The sequence below is a fragment of the Ictidomys tridecemlineatus genome, chromosome 15 (assembly GCF_052094955.1).
Source record: "Ictidomys tridecemlineatus isolate mIctTri1 chromosome 15, mIctTri1.hap1, whole genome shotgun sequence".
Lineage (NCBI taxonomy): Eukaryota > Metazoa > Chordata > Mammalia > Rodentia > Sciuridae > Ictidomys > Ictidomys tridecemlineatus.
The window spans coordinates 34,141,030-34,153,196 of record NC_135491.1 but is presented as its reverse complement, the minus strand read 5'-3'; the positions used below and the strand labels follow the sequence as shown (position 1 = coordinate 34,153,196).

Sequence of the window (12,167 nt, the reverse complement as noted above, 5' to 3'; positions counted from 1 at the left end):
GGACACACAAGAAGCAGAAGCAATGATGCTATCATTCATTCATTCATCAAATATTGAGTGCTCACTATGTGTTGGGGAACCTTTTACGTATAAGGATGTAATAACTTAAGTTTTCATGCAACCGGAAAATAATTCCAGATAATTTTAAGTACAATAACAAGAAAGGTAATAGGATTGGGAATGTCTGTAGAAACACAGTAGGCTTTCTGATCCATGATGGGTAATTCCTATTTGATGATATGACATTTGATTTAAAATCTGCAGATGAAAATGTTCTAAAATTAGATAGTAGTGATTGTTAAATAAATACACTAAATTATATACTATAAATGGGCGAATTATATTCCAATAAAGCTACTACATAAAAATGAAAGAAGAGAAAGTAGGGTGAAAATCTTGGGGAAAGAGTATACCTGCTAAGGAACAGAAGAATAGACTGAGGCTGGAATTGGGCTCAGCCAATTTGAGAGAAAGAAAGATCTGATGTTGGGAGTTCTGTGATGGGGATTTTGAAAAGCAGCCGAGATCTAGTCTGCAAGCTGAAGCCTGGCCATACAGGGCTTTGTAGGCCATGGCGAGTATCTGGATGTTATCCAAGTAGCAATGGATTGGCTTTGGGGGTTAAAAAAACAACCTGACTGGAGAAGAGATACCTGGATTATGCTCTGGAATGGTCATTGTGCTTTCTCCAAGTCAAGAGAATTGATGAGAGGGGGAAAATTAGAAGCAGCAAATGAAGATATTCCCCAACAGCTGAAGATGAAGGACCTCACTGCAATTTTGACTTTGTCCTCAGCCCTCAAATTCTACTTTATTGATTACACACTTATTCTGAAAGCAGAGGTGTGACTAAAAAAGCCAGGACAGGAAGGGACCATTCATGCTGCACCACAAGGAAGACGATTAGCGTAGTATCCTGAAGTCCACCTTCCTTTGGATTCAGAGTGACCTGGACTTTATCCTTATGGGAAGGTCACGGGATCTTCAGCTGACCTCGCCTGGGCCACAGAGGGTCAGGAGTGTCACCCTCACTGGACTGTGGTTTTTCAGTCTTGTTCCCATCTCCACCGCTGATCTCAGAACCCTCTGAACCACCCCTGCTCTCTTCCATTTAAGAACCAAGTCAACATTCGATATCTGGAAGCCTTAAGTAAGAAAATACTTGGCAGATGTAAATCCATAAATTCTATAAAGCATGCTGCTTTATAAACTTGGTTAACAGTACTGCCTCTGGAATCAGGCAAAATTTGGTTTAATTCTAAGCTCTTCCATTCAATGAATGACCTAGGAACAGTTCTAAATTTTGTCAGATAAAATTAGGGAGAAAAATATCTATGCTTCACTGAGTGTTCAAGTGAATTGTTTCTGTAAATCACTTAGCACAATGAGTGATACAGAGCGAGTGCTTCAAATGGTAGCTATTATTACAGTTTGTGTTACTTTTACAAGGGGAAAATAAATATTATAAAAAGATAAAATCCACTTACCTTTAATCCCTACATGAAGTTTAAATCATCATATTCTATGTAATCTAGGATAATTCATTCTTTTCCTGTAATAAAATTCATTTAAAATAAATTTTAACAATTACAAAATCTTTAGTAGATTATCTTAACATTGACAAAGTATAAATAAGTCACTTAGTAGACTATTTCTAATTGTGAATTACTATGGAGTATTGACTTGTATGTTTTTAATACTCCCAAAATGAAAATCTAACTCCTGTGTTCAGTACTAGATGAATGTTACACACAGTTACATATACATATATGTACATGTGTTACAGATTTCCAAAGAAATATTAGGTATTTTTAAGATTTACTTTAGAATTTTTAAAATTTCTAAAGAATATGACATTAAAGAATTCTATAAATTTCTAAAATTAATTTTAGAATTTATTTTATTTATTAATTCTAAAATTTATTTTGGAATTTTAAAGATTTTAAAGAATTTTGATTACATTGAAGTTATTGTACAAGTAAAAAAGAGGACATTATTCAGCACATACAATGTTGTTTTGAGAATGCAAGAACATCAAGACAGAGGTGAGATAAAATATGCTAAACGTATAATAACAATTGATTTAAGGTGGTAGAAGTAAATGTGATTTTTTTTGTTTATTCTTTTCTCCACTTTTTCTCTTTTTTAACATGCATTGATTCTTTTCTAGTAACGATAAGAAAATGGTGCAGCTAATATTGCAAAAACCAACAAGCTGAGTATCAAAATGCAATGGAAATAAATGGTTAGAATATGTGGATCTCCACACAGATACTTGGGAACTGTGCTGGGAGAGAATGGTTACCTAGACCCAAGATTTACATTAAATGGGATAAAAAGGACCAGGACTCTTCCAAGTTTTCTACCAGAGCTTGTGATATGTGTAATGAATATGTATCAAGAACTCTGGGAGCACCTTCATCTCATCAAGCAGTAACAGAGCATTTAATTAATATGCCGATGTAATGATTCAACAAAAACAAATAAGAAAGCTTATCCAAGTGAGTAGGAAAGAGAAAAAGCCCAAGATTGTAAGCAAGTTCGCTTCTTAGGGAATGGTATCTTAAGTATGTTTTGATCTTCTTTGCTGATTGCTATACAAAACACAAATATCCAAGGACCTTTGTAGTAGAGAGCCCATCGGTCCCAATAATTACCTTCAACTAACCACCTTGCATTTGAAGCTTCTGAAGAGGAGGGTTCCTGAGTCTGGGAACCGTATGCAGAGAGCAGAGCAGAGCCTTCTGAAAGGGAGGCAGTCTCCTCCCTCAGAGGAACCACCAGGGACTGGCACATGCTGTCTCCAAAAGGCCAAAAGTCGCAAAGGAAGTTTAAACGTGCATAATACAAGCACCCTGGTCTGTAAGTCTCCAAAGTCATTATCTTTCAATAGAACTGTTTGGACTGAAATTTTTCTGATTTATAGATTTTAGGGCCTAGTATTTCTCTCTTCAAAGAAAGCACAGGGCATTTCATGCTGCATAATTGTCACCCTGGCATTAAAGTATATTCACAAGTATTCCTTACATCCTAACCTTGCACCAAAGACAGCTTAGTAATAAATGGCTTTTAAGTAATACCAGCATAATTAAAAAAAAAAAAAAACTTCACATAATGGTCATGCTTTACTTTTCTGAAAAAAATTTGGCATAAAATCTATGACAATTATGCAGTGAAATACCCTCCCCAAATTAGTATATAAAACCACAGAGCATTTAACAGATTTAATAAACTTAATTCTTCACTTTAAATCTTAAGAAGATAAAAGTGTTTCTGGAAGAAGTCACTGTTAAGAGGGACACAAGGAGAGGCCTGTCCAGTTGTGATGACTGCTGACCACAGCCTGTGTTGGGGCACATCCAACCCCTGCAAAGCCAAGTTCTGTATGAATAATACGGATTGCTTCTTGGGGGTAATGAGTTTTTACCACGTCTGACATTTCATGAAGTTAAAATGCAAATAAAATGACTCATCAACTCCTCCAAGTGCAAACACATCTCACACATGATATTAAGAAGCATAGTACATGGCGGCAAAACGGCAAAGTCAAGAATGTTTACTGTGGCAAGTTGGTTTATTCAGCAACAGAATCATAAAATAGAAACATTACATTCAAAAGTGGAAGTAATGAGCATAAACCATTATTTTAAAACAGAAAAATGATAGGATCATTTTTAAAAGCCCTACAGAAAGAAAGCCTTTAATTTATAATGCATTCTTTAATGATTAATAAAAATTAGGTGGTTTTTTCCATGATAACATATCATGGTACCTGAGTATTACATACATTCATCACATATGACAGACATTATTAAAATTATTTAGTAATTATTTCACCTAAGCAATTGTTTCCACTCACCTTAACACCTTTTCTAAATGATTTCAACATACAAGAAATAAATAATTACATTTACTTATAGATGAAATTTTCTGGTGTTCAGTTACCCAAGTACATATTTACCCATCAATTTAGAAAACTAACTGCTTACTATGTAAAAACTAGTTTAAAATCGTGATACTTGATCAAATATAATCTCTGACATTCTCATGATACTTCTCAGCTTCAAAAATGACTTTTAAAAAATAGCTTGGGGGGTGAATCATTAATACATTCTGAAACATAGCCAAAACAAAGAGTTTGGTGTCAAAGGCTGAATTCAGAATAAGAACAAACTATTTATGTACATTATTTTAATAAATTGGTCTTTGTTCAAAATCTCAAACATAAGTGATACTAGCAATATGCATACATGAGACCTAATACAAATGGCACTTCAGGGAAATTATTGCTTAACCTGGAGGAGAAATGTGACCATTGGATTCCTGCCTGGGGCATAAACTGTGGTTTTGCATTAATAAAGTAGGTTTTTCAATTCTCTGGCATTTAGTGACACTTTGGAAGCTTCCTGCTTTCCATGTAGATATTTCAGACAAGCTCTAAAATTGGAGAAGACACTTAACAAATAAAACTCCCTCTTGGATGATAAAATATATTAATTCTACTATCACATAAATAGAACCAATCTGATTTATTTATCAGACAAGTGCTACCTTCTGAACCATCCAATCCAAATTAAATTCAACTCTGTGACAAACAATTCATTTTCTCATTAGACAATCAATGTTCCCTTCAATCACAGCGATTCCCACCTAGCCTCTGGCCACAGCAGTCAGCTTTCAAACAAGTCCTAACCCTGTAGATCACGTAAAAAGATATGATTTCCTTAGAAGTGGGTTGAAAGAAATCTGCAACAGAGATGCATGTTAAAGAGAAAATGAGCCCCCCCTCCCCATAGTCAGTGATCTGAGAAACGAAATTTAGATGAAAAAATGAATCTGTGGAGTGCGAAGATACAACATTTTGCCATGCTTCTCAGACTCTTCTTATTTTCAGAAAGGAAAGGAATTAGAGAAACACAGTATTACTGGTTTTTAGAGGAAAGTGGATTAAACAGTGTTTGTATTTTTTAAAACTCTTTCCAGTGTTGATTATTGCTGACCAGTAACTAGGATTGCCAGTGTATTCATTTGGTTACGCTAATGAAACTGGAAAATCCATAAAAATATACAGTATTTATCACTGGCAAACAAACCAGTAAAGCATAATATAACAAAGAAGAGAAGGAATGCCACTTCATATCTGCTAGTTAATAAAAGCATTTTTAGTAAGAAATCCTATCATGTGTATAAAAAAGCTTCCCATTTTAAATATCATTCCTCAAATGCACATTGGAAATACTATCAATAAATGCTTTTATACTTTCAATATTCTTCATGGGGTGCTGCTTTCAGTCATCTTTTTTGTCCGAGGTCCTATCTTCATGATCTTCAGGACAGACTTTATTACTTGCAACCGAGGCAGCTGTGTGGACTTCCCTGGGCAGTGAGTACACATGGCTTGTCTGGAGGTCTAAGTACGTTGTAAATATCTTAGCATATTCTGGATGTCTTAAGGCAAAAAGTTTGAATTCCTCTGGAAGAGGAGGAAAGAAAATCCAATCAATTGGGTGAACCTTCTTTCGATAGGATGTAAATTAACAAAGGACTTTAATCATACAGTTGGGAAACTCTGTCACTCCACTCGCACACATGGCTCAGGGGAACATAATTTATCCATCGCTTTGAAAGACAGTTTCCCATTAGCTACTCAACGTGAAGATGCACATACTCTGTGATGCATTAATTCTATTCTTAGATACACTGCCCAGAGAAATCTGTGCAAATGGTGTTCTTGGGGACATGTAGGAGAATGTTCATAGCAACATTATTCATAATAGGAAAAAAAATGGAAATAACTCAAAGGTCTATCAACAGCAGAAACTGATAAATTTTATGTTCATGGAACATAATAAATATTATACAGCAATGATGAACAGCCATGTGACAAAAACATATGGGTGAATCTTAAAAGGGTAATGCTGATTGAAAAAAGCCAGATACAAAAGAATACATATTGTAAGAGTCCATTTATATGAAGTTCAAAAAACGTAGACAAGACTAAAATACAGTATTTAAAGAAGCACACATCTGTGGTGCAATGGTAAAGCAGGGCAGAGACTTCCTGTCTGTTGTCTCCCTACGCTGCCCAGGCTGACCTCAGGCTCCCAACTCAGGCCATTCTCCTCCCTCGGCCTTCTGAGGAGCAGAGACTATGGGTGCCCAGTGCCCAGCTCAGAGATGCCCCCCTCCTTTTTCTTCTTTTTAGCACTGGGGATTGAACGCAGGGGCACTCAACCACTGAGCCACATCCCCAGCTCTTTTTGTGTTGTATTTAAAGACAGGGTCTTGCTACGTTGCTGAGGCTGGCTTTGAACTCTTGATCCTCCTACCTCGAACTCCTGTGCCACTGTGCCCTTTTAAAGTCTGGGCAACAGGCCCCTTCTTTACAAGTGAGGAAGGGATTGTGGTTGGGAAGGGGCACATAGGGTTCCAGGATTCTGGAAAAGCTCTATTTCTTGATCAGAATGGTAATTATGGGGGTGTTTGCTTTATAAAACTTCATTTTGTTCTCTGTTTTATTTCATTTTTTGTATTTTGAGTAATAAAAATGATTTTTATAACTTTTAAACTATTTCTTTCAGTAATAATATTTTTTCGAATTGTTACCCAGGATTTTTTATTATTAATGGCTTTGAAAGCTATTTTAGCCCTTAACTCTGGTATAGAAAGATCAGTCTTGAAAAGCTGAGGCCTGGCTTATCATTGACAACGGCTTGGAAGGCACATGGAGTAAGACCTCTGAGGAGTGGACTTTTTCTCTTTTTTATCAAGTGTTTCAGATTTAAGAGCTGAAACAGAGGTGTAGAAGGCTTACTAAAGTAACTACCAGGATTTGAATCTTAAGACTCTACTGAGCTAGGGTTTTGTAAAATACAATTTTGCCTTCGAGTTTGAAGTTTCTCTACCCTATTCGATGTGAGTCTATTTTGCTGACGGAGAAGAGGACTAAGTGACTTTCAGGGTACCCAAGCTTGACAGTGGATTTACAGACAGAACTTCAATTTAAGACTTGAACTAAAGTTCAAAAGATTAAGATCATCTGTTGGGACATCAGTGGCCTTAAAGAGGATCTCATTTCCAGTTGGCTAAGCGGAATTGGGGTTTTGACTAATGGAAAACCAAAAAGAGCTTAAGGGATCACATTCATGACACATGTCAATACCTATTTTTAAAATGAAATGATCAAGTACCTCAAACATTCCTAAAAAAACTAGACTTGTACAATACTGGGGAAAGAGACATTCTGTGTATTCTGAAAAGAAAAAAAAATGACTGAACTTCATAAAACAAAGCATACTTCCCTAAAAGGACAAATCGTTTTTAGTATCATTTTCTTTTGAAATACTTATGCTGAATAGTTTTTCAAAATTTGGTAATTCAGAGTAATAAAGGATTTTACTTGTGAAAGGAAAACAACCACAGAATTAGTATCCACGGGTTTCCGAAGTTTCGCCCTAGTACATAGACTCCCCCCATTTCATCCTTTCTGTGTTTTTAATACCTAGGCACTTAATTACCTAAAAGGAAATGTGGGGCAGCCCAAAGAACAGTAGTTAAAAGTCGGGTATGAGCTGCTTTCCCATCCCAGGGAGTCAGCAAGCTGAAACTCTGAGCATCCTACAGGGAGGTAATGAAGTAATTAAGGAGGCCCCTCTGGCCTGAGGGGGAGACTGGGGAAGATAAGCCAGCCCGACTCTCAGGCCACATTAAAGCTGGGACAGGAATGCAAATGCCAGGGGAGCTAGCTCCTGTCCTTCAGCCCTCCCTGCACAGCCTTGTGGACCTGGGCCATCAGGAGAAGGCACAGACATCCACCAGAGGCCTTCCTCCACGATGTTCCCTCCCGCACAGGGGCTGCAAAAGAGATGGCGTGAGAAACGAATGTGAAGGTTCACACAAGCTGCTGTGTCAACATCAATGACCGTGAGGTGTAGCTCCTATCATTGTTGGTCCCTCGGACCACACCCTCTACTGGGGATGTAGTTACAACCAGCTTCATGAATGTGTTCAGGGTTGTCATGCCAGGCTGATGGCTGCCACATGCAGCAGATCTGAGAGGCACCAAGGTACAGTCAATAGTGCAGGCTCTAAGGCCAAACTACCTTGGGTTTTGAATCCAGGCTCTAATGTTCTTTGGCTTGATGATCTTAGAAAATTTACTTATATTCTTTGTCCTCAGTCAAATAAAAGTAATTAAGAACACTGATTAAACAGGCTTGCTGTGAAGATTAATTGAGTTAATGTATAGAGAATGGTCACAAGATGCCCAGTGGTCAGTAATCTGGTATTGCTTCTGCTGTCACACCACGACCTCCACCACCATCGTGGTCACGGTTATTGCTACTATTAATCTATAAGTTAAGGGAAACAGTGCCGTATGAGCGGTCTAGACACCCTCCAGGTAAACCAGGAGCTCCTACTGCCTACTCACCATAGGAAACAGAGTCTCCTTGGGAAATCTCCTTGAAGAGACCCGAAACATCGAGGTTGGGCAGCCCCAGGGAAGCCTGGAGAATGGTAGAAAACTCTTCCTTCGTTATATAGCCATCCTCATCAATATCAAAGAGCTGGAGGAAAAATAAAATAAAATATAAGACTTTGCTCCTTGAGCCCTCGATGTATGGAATGATTTTAGAAAATAAACTCTAATAATTCAGACATTCACGGTGCCCGGGCAAGATATATGAATGAAGACAGTTTGGGCTCAGCTACTCCGACACTTATAGTTTAGTACTAGAAAGAACCAGAATTAAAATAGAGGCAGGGGGACATGTGAATCCTGTGGGAACCTGATGGATCCACCCAAAGAGGCCCAAGAAGGCTTCCGGAGGAGTTGATATTAGAGCCAAGTCTCAGAACATGAGGAGATGTCCCCAGAAGAAGTCAGGAATGGCAGGCGACTGCCTGGGGCTCAAGTCAAGGGCCCGAGAGGCAGATCGCGATCATGGTAGACACAAAGCATGTCACCTAATCCTGCAGACGATGATGGAGGGCAGGTGAACGGAAGGCAGTCTTGGAAGTGGGGTGTGGCAGGAGGTGAGTGAGGCTACAGACAAGAAAACCAATTAAGTTTGGGGTAGATATGCAGGAAAGGCAGGAGGGGCAGAGCTGATAAGCAGCAGAGACAGGACCTGCGGAAGAGGTGTGCAGACGGAGAGGAAGGCTCCAAAGATGGCTGAGGCGCTCTAGGTGGGAAGTGGGTGAACGCATGTTATGTGACCCCAGAGAGGGTACGCAGAAGAGCAAGGAGCGAGCGAGATCAAGAGCTGGACCTGGACAGGTTAAATTTGAGCCAGTGGAGCCAGAAGTAAATGAGGGATTCAGATATTGCTTTAGGAGACTGGTGGGGCGTGAGCTATGAATTCAGGTGAGAACTGAAGCCGTGGGCGTGTCCGCGAACATGCAGTTAGGCAAAGCCCTGGGACAGCAGCAGGCGAGGTGTGTGAAGAGCAGAGAGACAGACAGACGGAGAAGCATTGGAAGGAGACCAGGAAGAAGAGTGCATACCCTGGACGCTAAGGGAGGGTTTTCATGCTGGGGAAAGAGGTTCTGATGGTGGTAACGGCCACCAGAGAAAAATGCCATAGAAAGATCAAGCAGGAGGTAAAAAGGTTTGCTCGGATTTGGCGACTTCAGTCCATAGTTTCAGGGAACTGGAAGCCACGTGGTCCTGGGAATGAAGGGATGGACAGAAGAGCAAAGGCAGCTGGTATGACCACATCTTTTAAGAAATTAGCAGTAAAGGGTGGAGATAACTAGGTAGTAGCCAGGCACAGAGGGAGGCTGTCTTCAGGAACGTATGAAGAACGTATCATGGGGGGAGGGAAAAGGCAGCTGAACGGGAGAGGCTGAAGGTCAGGAACAAAAGGGGCAACCGAGAAGCAATTCACGTCCCAAGGTCTCCTAAGACTTCAGTGGGGCCAGCACCGACTCTTCACAGGTGCTGACCAGAAGTCTGCAGATCACTGTGCATGTGTTAGCTCTTAAGCGGCCGCCACAGTCCACGTTCCGTGAGGGCCACTGTCAGTCCCAGCTTACAGACGGGAGAGTGGGAGCCCAAGACACTTAGACACCTTTGCTCAAGTCATACAACTTGTAAGTGGCAGAGCTGGCTTACAAGTCTAGTTAACGTCTAGAGTTCCTGCTGTGGAGTTCTCTACTTCTGATTAAAAATAAGATCAAAACCAGAAAAAATCAGAAAAAAAATATGATATGAAAATTATAAAAGAACAACAGGCTCACAGCGAGTAGTGTTTCAATCATTCACACACATTGGGCGGGGGCATAACTTCTTGTCCCCAGAGCAGAAAGCACTGGATTATAGGTCATTTCCCACCACTCAGCTCTGGACCAGGCAGGAGATGGTTGGAGAGTGAGAAGTGAATCAGCGCCTGAAGAGCCCAGGTCCTTATGCACCTTGGACTTGGGACGGTAACTGCGGGATGCAGTGGCCGCACCGCGCAGGCTCCCTTCACCTCCTCTGCCTCTCCCACACCTACCCCAGGTCCCTCCCTCACCATGGCTCCAGCGTCTCCCTGCTCCAGTTCCCAGACTGATGGAAAACCCGCGATCTGTGCCCTGGTGGAAAGTCTGACACCCTGGTTTCCTCTGGGGGAATGGTACCCCCCATCACTGTACAGAACCCTGCAGGACTCTAAATCCAAATCTCCCAACTCTCCCATCAAACATGTGGCCCAAGGCCATTCAGACCCTCCCTGGAGGATGCATTATGAACCGAGCTGCAGCTTGTTCACTTTAATTGTGGGGGCGCCCAAGGGAGGGTTCCCCAGGGCCCACAGCAGGGATAGTTGCTGGTGCCCAGCTCTGAGCTCCCTTCGTCCACTCCCTGGCCCTACAACTAATGCCACTGTGGTGTCGGCCAGTCTCTCTGTCACTCACACACGAAAAACTCCACTAATATTTTATCTCTAAAGGTCACTGTGAAGGTGAAGTAAGGTAAAAGACAGCAGTTACTGCAGAGGCAGCCCAGGAAAGGATGGGGAAGGGTCTTATGCATAAAAGGATCCTGCTAACCGAGAAACAGGAGTATGTACAGACATCTCCCAAACACACCTGAAAACAAAGGTTAAAGAAGGTTAAAAAAAAAGAAAAAAAAGAAAAACAATGTGAAGCATGACCCCTCCTTACTGGAAAAAAGAGCTAACTATAGCTCTGAGTCTTCCTTTCTTCCCTCCCCCACCTCCAAACCAAAGTCTAGGCTGGACAAAATTCTCACGACTTCTTTAAAAACAGTAATTACTGTACTTAAGGGTCAAATTTTCTATCAGGTCTTTCATTGGTAAACCAAAGGTGACTCTTTGCCCAGCTAGACTTATAATTACACATACAACCCCATAACAGAAACAGAACTCTCTGGATTGGAATAAGTTAGTTATGTGTGTAATGTTAGGGTTTGATGATGCGTAAGTCTGTAAAAGCTGAAGGTTTTAAACTTTTTCTGAAGTTCTGGCCCTTGCCTTATGACCATCTGCTAAGAATCAACCACTTAGGTTGGTTATAGGCCTCGCAGTTAACTGAGTTTAAACCAGCACAGGATAAACAGTAAGCTCAGGGAAGCTGTTATCAATGAAGGAGCACATGAAATTCCTGAGGTTTTCCCTGGGGGCCTCCAAGACACGAGAAAGAGCTCTGGGTGGCACAGCCCTGCCAGGAGTCACCGTGGGACAGCCTTCTCAGAGATAGAAAGAGAAGAGCAGAAAGTGGTCAGAGAAGGTCCACAGCAAAAAGCAAAGAGCATGCGCGAGTGTCCATGCCCACAGCTTGGCCAGCCAGGAGGGAGACGGAGACTACTTCACTCACTAGGGGATCACACGAGATTGGGACCCGCAGGAAACATCATGTGCAAATACAAACAGATGAAGCACCTTCACTCTCACAACGAAACACACCTCTCCGTTTCTACTCCTGAGTGGAAAATGAAGTCTGGGTCCCCACAATTCATACTTTCATCAAGTCCTTCTGGGGGCCAGGGACACGGATTTTACTTATTTGCTCCCAGTTAGATCCCTTGCCTCCATGAAAACAATGTGCTAAGACAGGAAGGTGGGAACGTGGAGATTCAGGAGGGTGTCCACCTGACATCTCGACAGCAACGTGAAGTCCACCTCACCTGCCACTTAACATATTTCTGACATACAGAATGAGAA

General features: G+C 40.9%; 1 protein-coding gene across 3 annotated transcripts in view; it reads right to left on the bottom strand.

Moving 5' to 3' along the window:
- Positions 1 to 3,555: 3,555 nt before the first annotated feature.
- The window catches only part of Lpcat2 (lysophosphatidylcholine acyltransferase 2), a 58,557-nt gene continuing 49,945 nt past the window's right edge, over positions 3,556 to 12,167 (bottom strand). For all 3 annotated transcript variants that reach the window (XM_021721335.3, XM_005318186.5, XM_021721338.3), the window contains 2 exons: positions 8,432 to 8,567; positions 3,556 to 5,473 (listed from right to left, as the gene is read on the bottom strand). In XM_021721335.3, coding sequence (XP_021577010.1) covers positions 5,289 to 5,473; positions 8,432 to 8,567 — 321 coding nt within the window. In that variant the 3' untranslated portion in view covers positions 3,556 to 5,288. The remainder of the gene's footprint in view (positions 5,474 to 8,431; positions 8,568 to 12,167) is intronic.